Genomic DNA, 24,711 nt, shown 5'->3' with positions numbered 1-24,711 from the left:
TCCTTAGCCGTATCTGATCCCATCAATAGGGCTTTTCCCACTGCATTCTCTTAGACCAGGGTGAACCTAAGCACAGGGCTATACGATTCACACTGCACTTCTAATAGCCCTGGATCAAATGTCAGTTGAAACACAAAACTAATGTTAGCATTTTAGAATGATGCTGCTGCTGCTTGCAGTTAGTAAAGAAATTCCATCAACCCTGTTTCACACCGCAACTTTTAGCCCAAAGTTTCTTAGTTTTTCGGTGGATAACTCCCCAAACTTGGGGCTACCGAGCCCTAGACTCAAGTTGGGGTTAGCCCACTTGGAAAGTGCCAGGATTGTGCCAGTGTAAAGACTTTCTTAGCCCCAGGCTAAGTGCAGTGTGAAAGGGGATAATCAACACCTGACACCATTCTTTTCCCACTCGCTGCCGCTCCCTTTGTCTCCTACTATTATGTAAGGGAATTAGTAGGAAATAACTCTGCCCTTAAAAATAGAATAGCAGTATGAATGAATAATATGCACTCTGATACGATCAATGACAAAACTGGGTCATTTTAATGAGAAGTGAAAATAACATTCAAAGAAAGCCTTACAATAAACAAAGTCATTATGATGTGGAATATTAAGATTGTGTCAAATAAAAAAAATTACTCAAAATTAACATGTTTAAAAATGCTCCTCATAACTCTACCCCATGTTGCACGATGTGACAAATTCAAGTTTTACTGACAGTATACGTTTTTATATGTACAATGGCTCCAACCACAAGAGCCTGTAAAAAAACATATGGCCCCGATCACATTGGCCAGTACTCTAATGTCTGAAGTCTGCTGATGCCGTTCTGGTACTTTTTTTAACTGCAAGTAGCGACAAAGTCATCTTGTACTATCCTGGTTGTGGTCTCCCCAGACACAGACTGTGCTCGTTCATTCACTGCAGGTGGCATAATAAATCAGATGTTTATCCTGTAAGACATAACTGTTTTCTCCCAGAAGTAGTCTGCAGCTTTCAGGCCCACTGACAGCATCTGAAGTAAATGCACCTGACCAGGTTTGACGTAAGGAAAAGAATGACACCTAATCGCAGTATGACTTCAATCTAGCAGCTAATCACCATGACGTGAGCCATGTGCGGCGTGGGCACCCATGCGCTGAGGATCCTGGGAGGGGTAGTGGATTTGACCAGGAGGTCTCATGCTCATCGGAGGGGGCATAGGGGGAGCCATGTGACCCATGGGGTGAAACATTGGAGGGCCGAAACCTGATTGAGCAGATGAAAAGAAAAAGAACACCATTAGGCCTCTACCCTTTCACAGTGTTTAAATCATTTACACCATGCTACGTGATAAATACATTCTTCTCAGCAGCTTTGCAAAAATTTATTGTGTGAACCTATAATCACAGATCAGGATTACCAAAGTTAATAGTAGTATACAGTAAACTGAATAATTGTTAAATAACTTTTATATTTGACATGTGTTACGATGTATGTGATATAAGCGGCATCTATCAGATCATGGTGATGGTTTTACCTGGAGGAGGCGGGTTGATGCCTGGAGGTGGGGGCAGAGCAATGTTCATGACTGCAGGAGAGGAGCTAGGGTCCAGGTTAAAGTAGTTTGCAGGTGCTTCTTCATCTAAAGCTGGTGGTGGAGGAAGAGCTATACAAAAGAGATTAAAGAAACAAGATGACAAATACATTTCAGCCATTTTATTTTCCCTATCAACCCCAAAACAGTCTAGTAAGAGAAGGAATCAACAACTAATGATACAATGTAGACATTAGAGACTACTTTAAATTACAGTCACATGACTATGTCACTATGCGTACACACACACACACACATATTCCAACCATCCCTGTGTTTGCAGACTCACCTCCAGGCAGTCCAGGGACAGGATCAAGTCTGGTGCCCATCTCACTGATGCCATCTTTGATGCCCTCCTTCCCTCTTGCTGCCTGTGACCTACAAAGACCATACAAGTGTTTTTTGAATAATATATATACATACACACATTTATCACATCACTCACTTTGTTTAACACCACTGAATGGTGTGCAGCAGCAGTATTCTGTCCAGAATTGAAAAGTTCAAGTGACCCGCCCTGCACAAACTCTTTGCCATGGTAAAGCTCTTACTGCGTCTGTTATTTTTTTTTTTAAAAGCACTGCAATCAGTAGTTTACTCTCAATTGTGACTAGGATCGTAACAATATTCCAGGCTGTTACTTTCACACCCCCAAGCTCTCTGAACACCACCTGGCGTTTAATAAGCAAATTGTCACTAGAAAGCTTCACATCTCCTCCCACGTGGCTCCGCTTAGTGGGGCTGTATGAAAGCTAAGAGATCAGATGGCATGAGGAGTCTTTTTTGGGGTCCATCCACTGAATGCATGACGGCATGAGTACAGATTGAGGGTCTGGGCGTGAGGTTGGTGATGGACACCCTAATGCTTAACTTTTACCTTCATGATATAGAGTCTTACCTTCCCCACTTGACAGTGAGCCTCCGTCCATTAATGATGAGTTTGTTGAAGGACTTCTCAGCAGCCATTTCAGCTGCCTGCCGAGTGGCAAACTGGATGAAGGCACACTGCTGCCTCTGGACTATGGTAATGGTGCGAATCTCACCAAATTGGTAAAAGTGACTCCTGCAATAAAAGTTCAGTTCAATTTTATTTATATAGCACGTTTAAAAACAACCATAGTTGACCAAAGTGCTTAACAAGGTCCAAAATCAAAGAGATAATAAAAACAGATACATGTCCAATAGACCCAAACCACTGGAAGTTGGAAGGTTTAAAATTGTAACAGTCCTTTTATGACAAACAAACAACAGTCTACTATATTTTCAAAACTCTCAATGGCCACAGAAAGTTGTATAGTTGCTATGATGTAGAAATCCTTACTTGAGATCTCCATCAGTGACAGTATCTCCCAAACCCCCTATGTACAGGGTGGTGATGGACTTGTCGTCTGGTGGGTCCAGTCGGGGCATAGTTGAGGCACGTTTTAGCAGCTTGTCAGCCACTGGGTCATTGATGCCATAGTAACGGTCCTTAATGTTCTGGTCAGCCAGAGGGTCATCAGGATCTGTGGGCTTCTCATGCCTGTGTAAAACGGACAACCAGAATGAGAAGATGCGGACAGTGCAACAACAACTATAACAAATTACAGTCAAATTGAACCATAAGAACACACCAAGTTCTATTTTGCCTATGATAATAACTACTCAAAAAAGCAATGTAAAACCCATACATACAAATATATCAAGATACGAAAGAAAAAAAAAATGAGCACACACTGCTGACCCCACAGCACCAAAGAACCACATCTGTAGCCCGTTTCATGAAGGTTACTCACCTATAGGGACACTCCTCCCCTCTCTTACACTCTCCCTTCACCCAGAAGGAGCAGATGTGTGGCCGGTTCCTCTTGTAGTATGGAGTGGTCCGGGCAAGTTTCAGCAACATATCACTAGAGCTGGGAGCTTTACCTAGCTGCCCCACCGGCCGTGTGCCATCAGAATTGGCTATCTATGCATGAGGAATCAATGACAAAAAAAATCTTAGAAAGCAACTAACTACTTAGGGTTAACGTTTTGTACCCTATTTTAGTGAAATCTTAAAGGTGAACCAAACCTCTAAAGTGCTATTAATGGTTTGAATCCACACTTACTTCCAGTGTTTTCTTTATTTTGAAACTAAAGATAAGCTAAACTTTGTCCAAACGTTTCCTATTGTGTAGGCAAAATTTAAAATAAAATTGGGACTTGGGAGATACTTATTATTTAAGGACTGGACACAGAAAAGTGCCCAGGATATCCCTTCAAGCTAGTTTTAGCTATTGTAGCTGTATGAAAAATCACAATAAACAGAACATTTTTTTTGTCTGCATCACAAAGCTATTATACCTCTCTCTCCATGTTCTGTGTGTAGTACTCTTTGTTCACATCTGACTTAGGAACCTCATCTTTAACCGACAGCCCAGTGTCTCTGACCTGAATAGGCAAACCTGTAAAACACAAGGTGTGATAAGAGGATCAAACTCACATAGCTAATGCATTTGCTTCATCAAGTCGTAATAAATAAACAAGTAATGAACACAGGCTAAATTACAATTACAAGATGCAGAGACTCACCATACTCCAGGTCCAGCAGACATGTCTGACAAACATTCTTCATTTTACTGCAGGTCTGACAGACCTCGGTCTTCTTGAAACGCATTCGTGTCCCTGGACACCATCGGAACACAGTAAATGGTCGAGCACAAATCTGATGGGCAAACAAATGAAAATGTATATATAAATATTCTAACATGGAACATAGTGTTACAAGTTTAAGCTAAACTATGTTGAGTGCTGCATAACCAAGATTTAATATATTAATGCAAAACATACCTTGCATTCTTTCCCATACTTCTCCTTGGTCTGTAAAACAAAGCATCAACACATTTTAACCTGCACAACGATTGGTACCAACATTACAAGAAAATTACCTCTAAATCATTATGATACACAGTAATGCAAACTCACCATACGGATGTAAGGGTTTTCTCCTAAACATGTCTGACACAGAATTGGAAAATCCTGAAAGACAAAAAAGGAAAACAGATGTTCATTTAGTAAAAACAAGCATCAAGCACCACATCAGTTATTCATCCAAAACAGTCCCCTGATGCAACTTAAATGAAGCAGTGACACTCTCTGTATCACTTTCTGCTGTGTGCACCTTGGCAACGTTACATTTGTGAATACAGAGTAATTGGACTTACTCCTACTTTGCCATCTGTTGAAGGATGCTGTTTCAATCTAAGTGCTAGCTGCTGAAAATGACTTGCCTTAATCCATCCCAATGACAGTATCAGCAGAACACCTAATTATAAGCAGCTCTTGTGGCTCAAGCGTCAACAACAGTCTAGAGTTGCAAAGTTTACATTCTGGTGTCTTAATAAAACCAACATTGGTCAAAGGCCCTGTTGTGTTCAAGAGAGGAAACGGATTTGTTGCCTTATATAGTAGTGTTAAGAACCTTTTAAGAGGATCAAAAATACAGTTGCTTGATGCACAAATAGTACAATGAATGGTTAAGATTGGTAGATTTGACAACTTCAATTTAGCTCAAATACAAGGTTACATCAGTTCGTTTTCCACTACAAGGACCAGCAACTAGCATGGTTAACGTTACAATAAAACATTAAGGATTGTGTATATAACTCAGAGCTGTATAGAACACACAACACAGGTCTTCTGATGTTTTCCATGAGTCGTAATATAAAGTTGAGATTGACCTGTCAGGCAAGCTGATTTGGTCCTTTCCTGTGAGCGCATGCTAGGCTAACGTTATAGCTCCGGCTTTATGAGTTTAAATTAGCGAGGAAACAAAGCTCGCTAATCCAAAACAACATACAATAACACTGTTGTGTGTCGGATTGTCTCGATTCTGCATAACCCGGTTACGAGTGGAAACGGAAGCGTTAACGTTACTTAACGCAACATTGTTTTATTGTTAGCCTGCTAATAGTGCTAGCCTCCATTAGCTCAGATAGCTAGCTAACTTTAACGCAAAACAAGCACTCGGTTACCGAATGCTTATTTTGAGCCAAATCTCGGATGTTATCGCACATCTTCTGTAGCTCTATTGAGTCCAGATTAAATGCTGTTGTTCTATGAATTCACTTAACATTGTAGCAAACATAGATAGGTTAACAGCAGCAGCCACGCTTCTACTAGCTAGCTAGAGTTAGCTAACGGCAGGCTAACTAGCTAGCTAACAAGCAAACCGGCCAGATTTGTGACACGCTGGTCGATTTTGTGGACATGTTACTTTCCTGATTTTAACTGTTAATGCCTGTGTTTTAATCATACTCCCTGCCCTGTAAACTATAGTGCCGCCTAAACGTACCGCGTCTTCCCAATTCTGTCTATTGTAGGTGTTGGATCCTAGGGATGTCGCCATTTTGCAGAGTGTGAGCCAAACGGGCCAAAAAAACAACGACGACACAAGAGGTGTCAGACCACAATGCACCGCGCCAGAGAGCCACGTTTCACCTTAGGGTGTCGCCCTATTTCAATAAACTACCAGGCATATTTTAATTAGAAAAATAAGTAAATATAAGAAGCAAATATAAATATTGGGAAAGTATAAATACTGGCTTTGCACCACAAGTGACTCTGGCAGAGTTTTGGGTATAAAGGTGTATATGTGTCTTTGTATAACTGTATGGATTATCATTATTGCTGTAGTAAACCTATCTCTCATAATTCAGAATACACATACAATAGTTTAAAACTCTTCACTTTATGCTACTTTACATTGTTACGCCATTACATTTGAGAGGTATACTTTTAACTCCATCACATTTAGCTGACAGTTAAGCTATAGTTTCTAGTTATTTTGTGATCAGTATATAAAATGTGGTGCAATGTTCTTTAATAAACAACCCAACAGTAACAAAGCTTTCAAGCTTACAGCTCCACATTGACCAGCATTGTCAAAGTGTTGATATGTAATGCATTAGTAATGAAAACCAATAACACAATACAACTTATATAAATAACATGACACCCTGATAGCCTACCTTCACTTTTCACACTTGCTGATAACTAATACTTTAACTTTAAATAAGCCTAGATTTTGATGACTTTTAATTGTGACAGAATATTTTACATTCTTATAGTACTACTTTGAATTAAGTAGTTTTTTCTACCACTGCATGTGTGTGTGTGTGTGTGTGTGTGTGTGTGTGTGTGTGTGTGTGTGTGTGTGTGTGTCATGGATGTGAGTGAGTGAGTGAGAGAGAGAGAGAGAGAGAGAGAGAGAGAGAGAGAGAGAGAGAGAGAGAGAGAGATGGGCTGACTGGCTGGTGTCTGAGAGCTTGTACTATAAGCCAATTGTGTAGTCCACTTACAGTTTATCTATCCACCTGTTCAAATTCAGGTCAGGGTGTCTTTGCTGTGTGAAACTCCAATTAGCAGGGCAGAGGATGTTTAAGATTACGGATGGGCATTAAGCCCCTAATGTTTATTTAAAGGCAGGGTGAAGTTGTGGAGGAGTCAAAGGACAAGGATTAGACATATAGGCCTGAAGAGCTGGCAACTCTTTCCTAGAGCAGCTACCATTCAAGTGGTCAGAAAAGAAAGGCTGATGTACTTTATTTCCAAATGAAAAACGTTTCTATATTCTTCTGTTATTTGTGATGTTAGATTCAGTGATTTCACATTATAATCAGTTGCAACACTGATTACTGATCAACAATTGCTCCTGTGTGATCATATTTCCATGAGAAAGGGTTAAAATGAAATCTTTTATAGCCTTCATCTTGTATCTGGGTGCACAGTAGGCCTATGTCTTGCTCTGTGTCTTGCCATGGTGGAACACTGAGGTGAACCTTCCAGGCATCTCCTCTGTCATGTGATGTCGATGAGACAGCCAAAGCTGTTTTGAAGAACGGCTTTGTCTTGGATTTAGCCACTCCATAATCAAAATCACCAACCTCACAAGTCACAAGGTCAGTGAACATGTAGGTGTACTATTACCTCACAGCTGCTCCATGGCTCAGAGCTCAAGATATTATATTCTTAGAGTTGTATTGATGGTTCTGTTGATGTCTATATGTCCCTATGTACGCTGACAGATTAATGCACAATTGAGGCCTATGTGTTCATTTAAATTCATTTTGGCCTATATTTCACACTCATTTATCTGTTGTGCTGAAATTGGTAAAAGCCAGCTGTTATTCAAGATCGATGATGTTTGTTGTCCAATAATCATACATCTACTAATGTTGAAGCACTAATCTGTGCCATATTTGGAGATATTCCCCTCAAAAGATAATGAAAATATCAATATAAATGTAGGGTAGTTCCTTAGGATGTCATAGCATTAGGCTAACTTGAATATCCTATTATAAGGTCACTATGACTGAGAGCACCAATGACATTGCATTTGTAGTAGCATTATTGGAATACTGAAGTGATTTTTTTTAAATTAAAGTCCATTTCCCTTTGATGCAACACCGATTATACACGTTTTATTTTTGTATAGGCGCTTGTTGTGTAATCTACATGGTGTGGTGACTAATAAAAAATCATCATGACTATCCCTGAGATTCTGGTAGGTATAAAAACGTTCAGAGTAATCCCACTATAACTGCACAATTAACACAGACAGTCCATCAAGGCCACTATAACCTCACTACTGAAGAGCACGAATACAGATAAACCTGTCCACGAACATGATAGCACAGTGATTTCTTTGAGGAGTTGTGTAGTATGCATGTATGCGCATATTAGAGACAAAAATGTGCCGTGCTGGCGCCTCCTGTCGACAGTTATGGGCTACTGCCGGTGCACTGAGCTGCAGAAAGAGAGGGGCATTCTCAGATTTCCCGATTTCTCCCAGCCGAGCCGAGTCCGCTTTGCCGCTTCCACATCACGGCCGACAGCAAACCGAGACGACGTTGACGACGACATGCGTCCAGTGTGCTTCAATCCCGTAACTATCCCAACCGGACTGTGTTGCCCCATATCCACCTAGACTCAAACAAGGTGAGTACATCGACACAACGCGAGTCTCGTCGCGGTGTTTTCGCACATGTTTGGTACACGACCGAGAGCCCCGCCGCTCCGTTTCCCAGGCCAGGCTAGTGAACATTGTCTGGCGCAGACATAGAATGAGGCCAGTTTCTCGGCCTGACTCTCTCCTGGCTGGAAACATAAGCCCCGGTGATATAGTGGAGGCTCGGTGCAGCTTGCAGCTCGTTCGTATGGCAGCAGAGAAAGGCTAACGTTATTTTTAAAAGCGGGTCAGGTCGAAGTTTGTGCTCAGGATAGAGCTGTGTCCGGCTGCTCTGGTCTGTGATTTAATATCGGAATTCCTTTATCCAGCCGGATACCGTAATGCAGCCCCGGCACCAGCGACAAGCGAGGAACTTGTTTTTGTAACTTTGTACCAACTGCGATGTATAGAGTATATCAAATGCTTGCCTCAAGTTAGCTTTAACAGTTTGGCAACACTGTAGCAATGTAACCACAAACGTAACTAGTCTAATGTCTCTCTTGCAATGGAAAGGCCAAACGATTTTGTGTGCAAATGATAATTAAAGGTCGATACGACTGTCTGCTACCTAATCGAATAGTACTGCACATGACAGAGGTGGATAAAAGATCACCATGGGAATGCAGCGACCGCTTTAACATTATTTAATTTGTCCAAATGATTTCAGGGAACTTAGGTCAATTATCAGCAGCGATGACAGCTCTGTGTTATGACAGATGATGCATCAGACTGTTATGCAGCTACCTGTAGGAATCATCTGCAAGCTGATTATTACAAACATTGCTCCTCAGATTTTAAAACTATTTTGTCCTAACCATAAACTCTTTGTGGGGGGGGCACACACAAAACATAATGCTGACTATGCCATATCATTGTCCAGTTTTAGTTTACCAAAAAGCAAGGCAGTTTGGGATGCACTGTCAACAATGATACACCCAGTTTTAAGTGTTTTAATATGTTTATATGTGGCATAGTGGCAGCTGCACAGTGCACCAATGATGCAGTGTCCTTTCTTAAGTAAGATCTGTATTTACTGCATGAGGCTGCTTTGTTACTCTTTGTTGTTTATCTTCACCGAGATAGCTGCGTCTATTAAATACTATAAACACTTGACTTTGGTCTGTAGCAAAAAGGGGCAGTCCAGACCTGCCTGAAATCTGTTGCCTTTGGGTGTGTGCACGTGCAAGCGTGCACCTATGTGAGTAAGAGATTAGTAAAGGAGAATGACTCACGCTCAGAATGTATTTGGCAAAGTCATAAGGACTTTTCTGTATTTCGCCTCAGCTGCAGAAGACATCATTGTAAGTGAAAAATGCTGTCCTTCTGGTTTTATGTGTATCATGAGATTTATTTGACCAATGCTTCACATTTTTCTTATTCCCAAGCCATGTGTTGTTTATCACATGTTCCACTCATCATTTGGAGAAAAATAAATAAATGTAGAGCTTATTCCATTTGCAGATTAGATTAAAAAAAAGTGTGGTTGCTGTCATTTGTTTGTCACATTTGCGGAGAGCTGAATCTTAAATTGCGTTCTATTTATCTGTGCCAACTGTTTGTCTGGTTGTTCTAACCCTCCATCTGACTGCTCCCACTGGCTGCCAAACATGCTGTGATCTAGCGCTTTCAGTTGATGAAGGCTGCCACTGCTGCCGCAGCCATTTGATCATATATCAGCATCTCTTCACTTAGATATGCCTGTGAAATGCTGCGACTGGGTTACAATGCCTACACATGGAGGTTGATAAAATACTGTGGTCATGACAGTATATGACAGATCGCGTCACCAAGCGATGTTTGGCCATTTATCAGAATGAGACATGATGATCACAGGCAATTCGTCATTTTAGATTTTAGACTTGAATGGGGAAGAGTAAGAAGCATGCTGCAGCTCCTCTCCACATGAAGGAGGATGTACGTTTAATTGTAGTGCATTAACTATACCATCACATTTAATGCTACACAAGATAACTGTTGGGAACTTCAGTGCCCAACAACATGCCAACTCTTGTATTTTTCCATGTCAGTGCCCCTTGTATCCACACTCAGTGTGTGGGGGGCAGACCTCTCTTTAGAGTGGGGCTGAAGCCAGGCATCTTTCCAGAACTCAAGCCCCCCCCAACCCTCTCTGCTGGGTATAAGCGCTGCTTTGTGCCACAGTACTGCTCCCTATGGTTCTTATTCATATACTACTACAACACCACTGGCTCCACTAGATACTGGAATTTACAATTGAAGTGTACCCATAATAGCCTGCTGTTTGAGAGACAAACTCTGATGTTTCCTCATTAAGTCAAGCATTTGGATTAATACACCAGAATGTAAGAGGCAGATAGTACCATTGTAGCCCGTAAGGTAGTTTGTATTGAAGTGCCTTTTTCTGCCTGGAATGTGTCTGCGGCATTTGTTGGCTTAGGCTATACTATCGTGAGGGGTATTGGAGAGCAGGAGCAGAGTAAATACATTTCAAACAGCACAGCACAACTGAGAATTAGCAAATGATCCGATCGCATTTGTAATCCTCGGGAAAACCTGGAGAGTTGTTTTTTGAATAGTGCTAGCCTCCATCAGATAGTTGGCAGGCACTGGGGGTGTCCACATGTGTGACTGGCTAGGCTAGCGGCGCGGCTGAATGCTACAGTATGCAGACAGATCAGATTACTGAACGATTAGCCATGGCCTCCTATCCCCCGGCCCAGGGAAATGATTTTCCACTGTCATAATTCCCTAGACTGAATTATGCAGGCCAGTGACTCAGATACTCAATACTACAGGCCTGAGTACTGCTCTGCATAACTGTTGCTCTCTGGAGAGAGGAGATAGGTTGAGAGTGGTTGTACCATTCTTGCACTAGAGGACAAAATAGTTTTCTAATTTGTATTTCTAGTTGAGCTCTGGTGCTTGTGCTCAAGCATGGAAGGTAGTGTGACCCAGCATTAAATGTAGCAAAGAGTTAATGTACATTGTGATGTTTTACCCTTTGGTTGGGACACAAAGGAGGCAGGAGACAGCTGGAAAACACAAACACTCCCAAATGTCCCAACATGTCCCTCACATGTCCTTCTATTGTGAGACGTACGTCAAATATGTGAGCACATGTCAGATGGGCAATGAGGCGGTGTAAATCAAGCAGGCCTCTAGTGGAATTTTGCTGAATGGAAAGATAGACAGAGAGAGAGAGAGAGAGAGAGAGAAAAGTGGGAGAGGCTAGCCGGTGGAGGTAGGACCATGTTTCCAAGGTGCCTACCCCCTGAAGCAGGAATCTGATACATTCCAGAGGCTCCTGTATCCAGACGAATAATGGTGACTAGGGTGTAGCGTTTCATCAGATGACACATGATGGGAGTGTGCTGGGAAAGTAAGAGCTATGTCTTAGGCTCAGATGTAGCCAGCTCTGGTTGCTTGAAGAATCGGGAAATATGCCAGAAGAACAGGAACAGGACAAGTTATGTGAGATATGGATTTATCGGCCGAAGACAGCATGGTTTTTATAGCTCTTCTAGTTATCGCACCCCCGCCCACTCACCACTGTTTAGATATAGACATTTACATAATTTTCGGCATTTAGTTGACACTCCGTTGTAATAGGCCCATAGTGGCAGTTAAACTGGAACTTTAATGACTTCTGACAAATAACCAAAAAGTCATTATATCTGCTTGGCTACTCTCTAGACAAGTTGTGGCATGAAGCTGTTTTCTTGGTCTGTGACTTTCTGAGAACTGTCTGACATTAACATGACATGTGACATCTACATGTAAGACAAATTCACCGGGGTCTAGATCAATGCCTGTGATGAAACCGTATCAGGAACCCAATCTAATTTTAAGTTTTCAACCCCAGAAATTTGTTCTCACTTGCTCCTAAGCTAAGGGGTATTTATACTGCAGACACAGAAATATACCCTGTTTTTATTTCGTGGTCAAAAAACAAGCTGTCGGGTGTTAATGGACTTCACCTCAGCCATTCCGACGGACCCTCGGGGTACAGCGCGTTCAAGGGAGCTCTCAGCACTGGCCTATTAATGAAACCATTTTCAGAGATGGAGAGATGCAGTAATGAGAATGCACCACTTCACTGCGGGATATTCTAACCCCGTCCTCATCATAAGTGCTATCAGTCTCGGATATGATTGGATTATGTTTTTTGTCCTTTGTCCATTTAGCCATTTGGAAGGCTTGTTTTCAGATGTGTTTATATTGCTTTAGTGTTGCGTTGAGACATACAGTTTATAATGAGGAACTTTGAGCATGTTGTATTGGGGTCAAGGTTTTGTACTATTACTAGGAGAACAGGAAATCTGTGATGACTGTTCTGTGTAAATGTTACTGTGACATTGACATTAGCCTTACATCATTGAACCTATGGCTTGGTCCTAAAAGCTTTCTGATGTGAGCACGGAGGGCAGGCAGGTGGAGGGGAGGGGGGTGGGGGGTCTGAATGTTTACCCAGTTGTCTGGTGGCCTCGACCGGGTCTGGCTGCACTACAGATGCCACACACATACTCTCACCTACTCTAGAGCTGACGTGTGTGTACCCCAACGCTCACACACACCTCAAGTTGTTTACCATGCATATAATATATAAGTGGAAAGCGTAAACCGTTTACAGTGTTTCCATTTAGAAACGCACTGTTTTAAATATGGTTTCTTTGTGTAATATTTAAACTGACAAAAACAATGCTAAACTTTCAGTCATTTTATTGTACAATGTGAATGCTACTTTGCTAATATGCACATGTAAAATGCAAAATGACTTGTTTATATTATCAGTATCAACACTGATCACATATACACTCAGTTGACAGTTTATTAGGTACACCTAGCTGATATGAATGCAGTCCCACAATAACACCTTAACACAAAACAATTGGGACAAAAGCTGAACGTTGTAACGTCATGAAGATAGGAGTCATTGCAGAGCTGATGTTTTAGTTAGGTGTACCTATTAACTGACAATTAAGTGTTTAGTCGGTGTCCTTATCTTGTTGTGTAGCTGCCTTTGCGCTGTTTGACTGTTTCTTCCTGAAACTTAAACAAGACCACAGCTGTGACCCGATGCTGACAGGAAGACCATGCTCGGTGATTACCAACTGGAGTTTGTGTTTACCTTTCTGTCGGGATAAGCAGTGATATTGTAGGAAAGTGAGGAGTAAATACCTACGCCAGGTCATGTAGAGGTTTCAGTTTCCCTTTGTTTGCCTAGGATGATAGAGACTGTTGTTGTTGTAGCCTGGAAAACAGCACAACATAAAAACAGGCACGTCTGTGACACGGCCTTGAGATCAGACCAGGACGGAGCATCATGGCCTCCCACCAGGACAGCAGGACTGACTAAACTTTAGCAGGGCATCTGGTGCCCAGTGCCCCTCTTCTCTTCTCTTTTCCCTCTCTCCCCTGTCTCTTAACCTCAAAGCAGACCACGCCACCACACCACAGCAAGTCATCTGGTGTCCAGTCGGCTCCCATCTGCGAGTGCATTTGGCTTCACTGCAAACAAAGCATTGCGGCCTGCGAGCGGCCTCCACTACATCTAAACAGCTCAGCCCTGCTATCTAGCTTTATCTGTGGATGGAAACTATGAGTGCATTCCCAAGGTTATGGGTCATCTCCATTTCAGTTCATTAAATTGCATCGAGGCGTTGAGAATCCACCGTAACAAACTGACCACAGCTGATGGCATACCTCTTTTCCATTTTGAAGTGCTGAGGTGGAAAGAATTGTAATGGTCCCGACCCGAGGTTTAGCTGCAGCTCCAAGTGTACCCCTCCACTGATCCATGGCGGTGCCATGTCTGCCCAGCCTGCTGTCTCTCATTGTGTGTGTGTGTGTGTGTGTGTGTGTGTGTGTGTGTCCATGCAGGACAGGTGTTGGCAACCCCGAGGTCAGTTCAGATGCAGCTGGGGCACCTAGACAGGAGGACGACTGGAGACCGCAAATGACAGCAGGATGAATGGGCTTTGTTTTACAAGGTTTTGGCCAGTTTTATTCAGACGACGCAGCTTCGAACGGGGTCAGTTGTGTTGGTCAGGTGGTGTAACGGCTGGCTGCTCTCAGCGGGACATGCTACAGTCGCAAGCATTTGGTCCTTACAGAGAAGCTCGGAGGCTGTTTGGCTAAAGAAGCTAAACTAAAGGAACCATAGTGGGGTGTGCAAGCCTGCAAACACAAACACCACCCTACCCCCTCTGTGAAGTGTTAAGTGGCCGGATATGTTTGGTGAATGGGACACAGGTGTCTGGGCCGGGCTGTGTGTGCCTGACCAGAGGTCTGTGTTTGTTTTCTCTCCGTATTGGCCCCACAACTCTCTGCTGTAACTCGACCAAAGCTCATTGGCTCTCAATGGGCCGGAGTGGAGGCCCCCTCCTTTCTTTTTTTTCTTCTACTGTGGGACTGAGCAGCGGATGAACTTGAGTCAAGAATCTGATAATGAAATTCAAGACATCCCACATCACAATGTTGAGGCTACACATTGTGCGAACCTGGTGCTTTTTAGATTCCTCTTTCTTCCTTTATTCTTCCCTTCATCCCTCCGTTTCCTCTGATCTACCCCAGCAAAGCAGGTGTTTGAAGTTGTCAAGACTCTGGCTTTACTGTTGAGTCCTCAAAGTGCTTATGTGACAGGTAGAGAAGAGCTGGAGGGGAGTAATGGGACTCCCACACAGTCTCCATCCTCCACGCCCCTGTCTCCCACTTGCCTTCCTCACACAGGCGTAGTCTCTGTGGTGATGTCACTGCACTGAGCTCCCCTTTGTTGAGTAACAGCCTAAAGGTGCGCTATGGGTTATGAAGAAGACACAAACACCGCCACCACAGTCCCATACTGTGCCTCACCGGGGAGCGCAGCAGGGTGAGGTAATGAGTTGTTAACCCCTCAGCCACCTCCATGTTTGGACGCTGCACCGTCAGCAGTGGCCGCTATCACCCCCTGATCTGATTGTTTGAGTAAACCTGTAGCCTCTCCAGATGGCCAGGCCTCTGAGCTGGTTTATGATAACCATACAGTTAATATCTGGCCCACATAACGCTCTCCCAGCATCCTGCCCCCCCGCACACACTCTGCTTCCCACAAACTCTGCTCTCATTTCTCGCTGCCACCCTCTGTGCTATTGTCTCTTATGGCTTCTCCTGAGTGCCCTGTTTTATTTCTTTATTTCACTCATCTTTTTAAATTCCAGAATCCATTTATTTTGTCCCCAGGCACAAAGGGTGATAGCTTGAGACGGTACAGCAAATTAAATTTGGTCTCCCTCTTTTGCTCCCCTTGGACGTGTGCATAATGGAACTGTAGAAGGAGAACAGGAGCAAAGAAATCTGGAGGAAAAAGCCCATTTCCCATGCATTACTGTCTCTTTCCTCAGGGTCTATAGTGGAGTCACACCAACACCTCTATCGCTTTTTTTCTCTCTTTAATTTTCTTTCTTTTTTGCTCTCTCCCCGTCTTGCTCTCGCTGCTGCTGTTTCTTCTCACGCAGTCTAACCTGAAGGTCTCTCTGCTCTTGCTACCACTGCTAACTCAATCTGACCCAGTTGATTAGTTTGGGTCTAGTGACTCATTAATCGAGATTATCTAACTGTTCCTATAATGATTCCGCTGTGACTCGTCTGTCAAAGAGTCTCTGCGTTCGTAACCAACCGGTCAAGCCTCATGCTTTTTGCTATACACATTTGTACTCTATCATAACCCATCTTGCAAAAAAAGCATTGACCCTCAAGCTAGACTATATGTTTAATAGGTGTGCCGTGCACTGTAATATGTCATTGTGTCAGAGCACAATACGAGGACTAAGTGCACTGAATGCAAATTAATCTTGTGGGATGGCAGCAGCTGAATAGAGTGTGGTTTTGGGGAAAGGAGGGGAGCAAAGGGAGGGACAGAAGGAGGGCTAATAGTGGCAACAGAGAGGAGAGGGAGAGAAAAGAGCATGTGAGGAGGAGGGGGAGGGTTGTGATGTTGTCATCGCCAGGCCCATTCATCATGCAATGCCTGCTGGGATGCGCTGGGGTCAGTCCGGCACAACACAATTACAGCCTGTTCTGGTGTTATGTTCGGCTCCACTGTGTTCCGACTATGTTCTGTTGTCTTTTGTTAGATTCCCTCTGTTCTACCTCTCTTGTTTTCCTCTCTGCTCTGTTCTGTACGCTTGTGTTCAGTGGCATCTCTTTTTTTCTTTCTTGTTACATATTTTTAAACTCGCTGCTCAAGCTATCACTTAATGATCTGCTGCAGTTCTCTGAGCAAAACATCTCAATTAGCTGAGCATTTGTTGTATTTCAGTTTAGTTTGTTTGCGCCTTAAACTCTCTCTTTTTGTCTTTTGCAATTAATAGGCATATTTATTTGCTTGTGGTGTGTAGTTGCTTGCCGGGCTGCTGCACCATCCGTTGCGCAGCCTTCTTCTTTTATCCACATCTGAATCGCAGCCACTAGCTTGATTCATGTGATTGACAGGCCTGGTTAGAATGGGGGTGTGAGTTTTTAGTAAGCATGTTGTTTACCCTGCTTCCTTCACAATCCTTGATGAGCCTACAGATGTTTCCAGAAAGCTGTAAATATCTGCTGTGTGCTTTAATGTCAGATGACAAGTGAAGAAGAATCTTTCCTGCCTGGAACCTTTTTAGATGGTCTAAAGGCCTAAATGAAAACATCACGCAAGGAGCCGGCAGCAACATCAACTTTTGAAGGCTGATCCAGATATGTGTTAACATCATAGTGCATGGCGGCACTTTATGTTGTCAAGGTGGCATCTGTTTTTGTCACTGAAAAAACAATACATGAGAGACGGTATAGAGATATAGATATAGATAGATTTTTTTATAGATAGGTGTTCTGATTTTGTTTTGGAGCACCTTGCTGCATATATTTTTTTTTAAATTGAACTATTTGGCGCTTTAAGGAACAAACTTTGACTATTTTATTTTGAAAAATATACATGTATTGTTTAACATTTGGATGAAAGCATTTCTATGTTTCTCTGGTGATTGTGATTAGAAGATGTGTTACTATGGCTGCAACTAACAATTATTTTAACTTTTTATTATTGATTAATCTTATTAATTCATGTTCCCTAACGTCTAGATGATGTCTTATATGATTTCCAATCAACAGTCCAAAACCCTAAATGCTCATCATATCATATTTGACACATTTTTCACATCTAAGAAGCTGTAACTATCAAATGTTTGGCTTGAAAACAATTACTCATTTATCCAAATTGATGTGTATATTACCTGCTAGCAACTAGTGTTCTTTCACCTTTATATAATACGCTATATGTAATATATGCTTTGTAATGTAAAAAAAAAATGGCATCATCAAATATACATAGGTCAGATTGAGTTGCTGTCTAGTGTATTTTATGGAGGCCTAGTTAGTTAATGAGATATATGTTCCAGCTCTGTGTTTTGTTTAATGATGGGGCTCTTTGGTTTACATTTGGATGTCAAATTCTGCCTTTAATAAATGACATTAGTACAACTGGTCCCATTTATTTATTTTTTTTTTTTTTTTGATTTTTCTTTCTAAGCCTCACATGATGAAGATGATTGAGCCAAAGACAAATCCTTGAAATGACAAATACTCAATGTTCTTTTAAAAATGCATTCTTGGCATAAACAGGCAGTTTATTTAACAGCATGTGGACTGTGGGGAGTTGTGGGTTTTTCTTAAGCTGTGTGTCTGAGCAAATGATTTCCAGTAGTTGTTGAAGGATTTCTCGTAACAGAATAGAAGACAAACGCACCCAAAGGTCCCAGAAGTTCACTTGCTCGCTAAGGATGCATTGGGTGGTGCCTTGGCTGACGAGAGAACTAATAGGAAGCCCCAAGATTGACTGAAAGAATGACAAATCGTGGCCAGAAAATGCAACAGTTTAAAGTACGGAGCATCTGGAAACAATTTTAAACAATGGATTGTCTTTAGCAGGCTCCACGTCAAACTGTATGGATGCTTCTCCTTCCTGACTTCCTTAAGTTTCGGCCTCCTGAGACAAGGAGTTGGATGACATAGAAAGATTGACTTGGCGTTCTTTGATTTGACATTCATCTTAAAATTCAGCACTGAACCTCGTGCATACTCAAAAACTGGTGGATTGGCAGAATGAGGCAGTTTGTTAAAAGGATTTTATAGATCGACAGGGTAAAATCATATCCTCATTCCAGTCATGTCAGCTGTGAATAGCACATAGCACATCTAATCACTTACATAGAGTATAAAGGTCTAACTCTGATCTGAAAAATTCATATACCCCTACACAGGTTATCATTCCTTAGAAAAAGTAAGGGACAAATATGTATTAATAAAATGAAATGCAACCTAGACAAGTTATAGCACTACTTTTTAAAGCCAAAAGTAGATTTCTTATAATTGGTCACTGCTCGGCTCTAATAAACGGATAAGCCAAGTGAAAACTACAGGAGTTTGTCTTTGATTTGAAGTGGCCTTTGAACTCTCTTATATAATATCTACCTCCAACAATAAACCTGACAGTATTGTATTATCTAGGACAAGTTCTAACCACATTCCATGGTGACAGTCTGGGTTACCTCAGCGGCTCCCCAACCTGCAGACGCAGCGGCCTGTCTGTCGTCAAGTTGTCTTCTCTGTGCCCTAATGAAGCCGGGGAGATGTGACGACAGGCCTCACATTACACTCTTCACCTAATTGTGTTGATGTGAGGCTGATATTAGCGTGGTGGTGGTTAATCTTCCCAGTGAGGGGAAATGGCGTAGTCATCAAGGGATACGACACATCTAATTAGACTTGTGCACGCTTCCATGTGTGAGGAGAGAGGTGGGTGTGAGGTGAGATGGAGCGAGCAAAGAAAATGGCTTTTTTCCCCTTTTTGAAAGTTTGTTTTATTGATTGAACAGGCACTGAAAGTAACTTCAAAACGTGGCATATTCTTTGAATGCTGTGCTGCTTAATGACGGCAACCACTTTCTGACAACTGGGGGAAGCCTCAACATTCATTACAGCCTGGCGTTTTACCCACTCCACAAAACACCATCTTGGAGGGTCTGAAATTAAAGTCATTTGAAGTTGCACACCGAGCAAATGGCCTACTGGTACAATAATGCTGTTTTTGACTTCATCCTCCCCCGAGGAAAGCTGTCAGTATGTTTGACTGATTAGGGCCTGCAGCCATCAGCCCTCAATTAGACAGAAGACAAAGCTTCAACCCTTGCTGCTAGAAAATCAAAAGTAATGAATTAGTGATAAAGGTTTTAAAGGCAACACCATTAGAGCGGCAGTCGGGAGGCGGTGGACTGCTTTATCCTTGCAATTTGCAGAGTAGGTAATTTGTAGTCTAAAGGAATACAAGTGAAATGCCTTAGATTTCTTTTTCATTTTCTTTCCTTTAATCCTCTGCTTTTCTTTCTCTCTCCCTCTGGCTACCGGGGACAGTAATATTAACCTCATCTCCGCTGCGCTGTCCTCATGTGACCTAGGAGTCGTGTCCTGTGAGGAGTGGTCAACTGTTCTGCCGCTCAGGGTCTCGAGCCTCGCTGGAGCTCTTAATGCATAATGACTTCATCGCTCGAGGGTGGGAGGATCAAATAATATATTAAGATTGTGTTGCGAGCTGTCACACTCCACTTGGGTTTAGAAGTACTATGCCAGCAATCTTTTTTGCAGAGTCATACTGTGATAGGCTTTTTTTTTTTTTTTTTCTTCCAAAGGCCGCCTGAGGCCTTGTTTGATTTTTGTTTTGGATTTCAACCGATTGCCAATGCCATCCACACCACTCATCTCCTATATTGACCATTAGCACACACAGTGCCCATATTTGTCCGGCTGATAGTGACACTGTTTTCCCCATTGGCCATCACCCGGTCCATCTCTGTTAGTGGATGGAGCTCAGTCCTGTCACCTGAGGGATAAAGTGTGTGTGGTGGAAACTTGTATCCCCTGAGGTATGCAGGGCAGATGCAGACCCTCCGTTGGTTCAGCTGTTGTGCCCTGTGCCGACAAGGAGGCCACAGCATGGCTCCGTCTCTGTTATTGGAGGAGTTATAGAGCTGGGTGAGATATTTACGGTTTGCTGAGAGGTTTTCATGCCTCTTTAAATCAGAATATAGACTCATGGTGGTCCTTTTGCAGGGGTGACTTTATTTACCTATGTATTAAATTATTTGCATCGCTCATTGATAAGTAAACATCTAATTTCAACCTATAGGATTTGTTGTACCATCTATTCCACAGCAAAAAAACAAAAACATGTTCTTCCCGAACAGTCCGTCTTTAACCTCTTGTGACATTTTTTCAAAGACACTTGTTAGTGGTTATGGTTTTGTTGGACATGGTGGCTTGAGGTCAGCCCACTTGTTCTGCTGACGGCAGGGTGCCAGTGTTTTTCCACCACTCAAAGCACCAAGAGTCGAAACAACAGACCCAGTCCCCATAATGAAAATCATACTGTACATAAACAAACAACTGAATTTATTACATGAAAAGGATGGAAGAAGAAACAGAATTTACCAGTAATTGGCATTTTTAAATTTTTTATTTCACTGGTATTTTAGTAACTTGAGGGCAATTTTGCAAAGGTTAAACCTCTAGTAATGAGTAAAACAGTTGCCTTTACTGCCCACACATTATAGTACATTGTGTTTCTAGCTGTTGAGCTTTTGAGTGTGGTCCTAGTGCTTCAGATAGAGCGAACATCTCAGTGACCTCAGCGTGATGTTCACACCAACCACGTCGCTTTCCCTAACCTGCTTCCATTATATATAGTGACAGTGAGCAAAGTGATGGGATGTCACAAGGTCCTGTCAGTGTGAGATCCGTCTGTGACAGCTGAATAAGGAACATCGCTCTCGCTCTATCTCTCTCACACAGCTATTACTTCACCTTCCCGCAGCCTCGCCCATTTAGATACGACGGTGACTTCACCCTTGCATAATGGAATCCAACCTTCCTTCCCGCTCGTCTTTGCTCTCATCAGCTGCTTGCTCTAATTAGATCAGGGTGATTTCAATAAAGTTACTGTCGTCCTCACTCCATTAGTTATATTAACACTCGGATTCCTGCCCCGGAGTGGTCTATCTGTCCTCCGCCTTTCACCGGGGGGGCCAATCCTCTTCCTTTCATGGATCTGTGTAACCTAGTTACTGAGGCAGGAGGGGAGGCCAATCAATTAATGAACAAAGGAGCCCGCTCACTGAGCAGCAGCGCGAGTCTGGGACTATAAACAGGGTGCTCCCAAAACATGGTCGCTGTCAGTTCAGTGCTCATCTGATGGATGTTGTTTTGCGTGTCTCTGAGTACTATTTCAGAAGAGCCTAAAGCTAGTGGATACCTCTACGTTACCTGTTCGAACACACTACCAGCTAATATTCAGGTGTCCTCTATTGAGAATTAGTAGTGGAAAAAAAGACTGATTTGAACTAGTTTTTTTTTTTTTTTTCAGGGAAGGCCTTCCATTACCATTATGTTTCAACATAATTGAGATGTGAGTAAATGGACTGTGGCATTTTCTGCCACTATGTTGTGAAAAGGCTGGAATTTGTCCCTCAGAGAAAACATGGAGATGAGCTAACAAATTAAGTATGTAATGGTCAAAGGTTAAATGTCTACATTCAGTGATTCTGATCAGTCTCCCATGGCAACAGGCAGCTTTGGACGGACAGCCCTCCTCTTCTGTCCACCTGTGCCCTCTCATTATCCTTCACCACTTTCTCATCCTCCCCTTTCTTCAATATTTCTTTTCATCACATTGAATCCCCCTTTTTTGTCCACGCCGCACCTTTTTCTTCCCATCCATCAGTTCCACCCCTCATCCTATCTTTCTTCTCTCCAGCCTTTCAGCCTCTGTGTCATCCCTTGTTCTTAATCCGGCTATTCGTCCCTAGTGTTCCCCTCCCTGGAGTTCCTCAGCTCCGTCTCCCTGTGTGTAAGATCAGGGAGCAGGCTGTTGTAACAAGCTGTTGAATAATGTAAGCACGGGGCTATAGGCCAGAGTTTCAGTTAACCCTTTGATCTCTGATCACACAGTGGGTGAGACGGACACATCATAAATGACAGCTCGACAGCAGGGCGAAGCAGCCCGAAGGTCTTTTTGCTTCCGTCTTCCTCCAACCTCTACCTAAAGGCTAAAATTCCCATATCCGGTTTCATTGTCATGGCCTTTGTAGGCAGGAACACAGTAAGTGTCCCTAGCCTTTGTTATTCTAACACTGATGTATAATTAAAGGGTTAGAAAAGGCAATGCTGAATAATTGATATTGGAGCAAAGATGGCATGGCATACTGAAATGTATGGTACTCAGTATTTTTACCCACAGCCAGATAAAAGATTGACCAGTTTGCTTTCTTTCTGGTACTAGGTCCATCTGACACTGTTCATCGTGTCACCGTGCTCTCCTCTGACTGAGGAGCGATTATCTTTTTTTCATTCATCCTTATTTCACCGTTGTGTATACTGTTAAGTGTCAAAACACAAGGCAATGGACTAGAGAATAGTCCTATTAAATCAACAGCAGTCAAGTTTGTGCGTGTGTTACCAATTTGTATCAATTAACTGGCATTTCCAATTTCAAAAAAGCGTAGCTAGCACACAAGGTCTCATTAACCCTTTGAAATCAATACTGATACCTCTTTCCTTAAGTGCTTCTAGTTAACTTTAGAGCCTCATGTCCTGAGGCTAGGGTGTATTGATCTGCTGTACTGATTGGAAGTTTCCCTTCAGGAGGTGAAGGATAGCAGTGGGGCTGGGGATGTTTTGGCAAGAGAGGAGAAGGAGTGGGTCTTCATGGCTGGATCATCTTACTACTTCCTACCCCGACACACCTGTTGCAGCCAGCAGAAGAAAAAAGCACCCCACCAATCTGTGTGTGTGTGTGTGTGTGTGTGTGTGCGTGTGCGCCCAAATTGATTGTGTATGTGTGAGAGGCAGAGAGAGTGGAAACGGCTGTTTGTGTGCTCAGGAGAGCAAATGGTTGAGAGGCGTAGCAAATGAGAAATGTGTTACATAGGGTTTATGGTGACGGCGTGTGGCTGAACCGCATTGACTTTGGCAGCTGCTGGCCGGTTATGGATGGGTCGCGGGAGACACAATTTAGATTTTACATGGCTAACACACGACACTACATGACAGTCTGTTTTTTGATTGGGAGTTTGGACCCATAATCCACTACCGAGCTGCATGCACCCAGCAACAACACGTAAATGTGCGTGTGTGTGTGCGTGTGTGCGTGAATTCATAACTCTGACAGGCTTTCCTTGAAATGACAGGGAAAAGCATAGCTCTCTTCCCACATAAATACACCCCCTCTCTCTCTCCTTCCTCCCTCCCCCTGGCCTGTTTCCCTCTCTAAAAAAAATATTGAAATATTGTTTCGATCTCAAAGCGTGGTGTTCCAGGACATACGCCATGCATGCAGCCCTGTGAAGGCTTGACCCTTGACCCCAGCTACCCCTTCTGTAAATTTCTGTCACGGTAGGATACACAGCAGCTGTAGAGGCGGCAGTAAGGAGGGGAAATGGGAAGAGCCTGCACAGTAGACAGAGCCCAGATAGACCTGTCAGCTCCATGACACCCACACATGCCTCACCCTCTGGTCCAGGACGAGAACAGAGGAAGGGAAAGCCGCTTGCCTGGCGACAGGTAGAGCGCTGATATAGACAGACAGTCTCGACCAGTTGTAGAGTGAAGACTAAAGCTGTGAAAGGGATGATGGTGAGCCACGGCGGAGCTGTGTTTATTTTGGGGAATGGGGAGACTTGAGGGAGAGGGGATAGGGGACATGGCAGGGACAATGACGAACAGTATTAACCATCCTTCCCCTAACGGATATATTGGATATAGCTTCTCTTTTTTTTATTTATTTTTTTTATTTCTTTTCAAATCAGAACACTGATCAATTGATTAAAAACAAATGTAATGTAAAACCCCACATAATCATTGCCTAAGTATTTATCCATCTCAGGTTAAGTTTAGTTTAGTTTAGTAGTAGTTTAAGTCGGGCAGCAATTACAGGCGTATGACTGTGTGGATAAGCCTGTATCAGTGCATATAGACAGGCTCTGTCAAGTTTCATGAACTGGAACATTTAAAGTCTGGATTTAGCTAATTCTGAATTCTGGACCCTGCCACTTCAGGACATTAACATTGTTGTGTTTAAGCAATTCCTGTGTAGCTGTTGGCCCTGTTTGGGATTGATGTCTTG

The 24,711-nt window shown here is 42.8% G+C and overlaps 2 protein-coding genes across 2 annotated transcripts in view; one reads left to right on the top strand and one right to left on the bottom strand.

Annotated features, from left to right (window-relative positions):
* Positions 1-522: 522 nt before the first annotated feature.
* Positions 523-5,997, bottom strand: rbm22 (RNA binding motif protein 22). Its single transcript, XM_078260748.1, has 11 exons — positions 5,892-5,997; positions 4,523-4,576; positions 4,388-4,417; positions 4,130-4,262; positions 3,902-4,002; positions 3,352-3,524; positions 2,898-3,098; positions 2,475-2,639; positions 1,866-1,954; positions 1,520-1,648; positions 523-1,248 (listed from the first exon to the last, which is right to left on the bottom strand). The coding sequence occupies exons 1-11, from the start codon at positions 5,943-5,945 to the stop codon at positions 1,094-1,096; spliced, it is 1,284 nt and encodes a 427-aa protein (XP_078116874.1). The 5' UTR covers positions 5,946-5,997; the 3' UTR covers positions 523-1,093.
* A 2,288-nt stretch (positions 5,998-8,285) lies between these two features.
* The window catches only part of ndst1a (N-deacetylase/N-sulfotransferase (heparan glucosaminyl) 1a), a 46,286-nt gene continuing 29,860 nt past the window's right edge, over positions 8,286-24,711 (top strand). The window contains exon 1 of the mRNA XM_078260747.1: positions 8,286-8,536. The gene's annotated coding sequence lies outside the window, so the exon portion shown is untranslated. The remainder of the gene's footprint in view (positions 8,537-24,711) is intronic.

This window comes from Sander vitreus, chromosome 10 (genome assembly GCF_031162955.1).
Source record: "Sander vitreus isolate 19-12246 chromosome 10, sanVit1, whole genome shotgun sequence".
NCBI lineage: Eukaryota > Metazoa > Chordata > Actinopteri > Perciformes > Percidae > Sander > Sander vitreus.
This window is presented reverse-complemented; position numbering and strand designations above follow the sequence as displayed.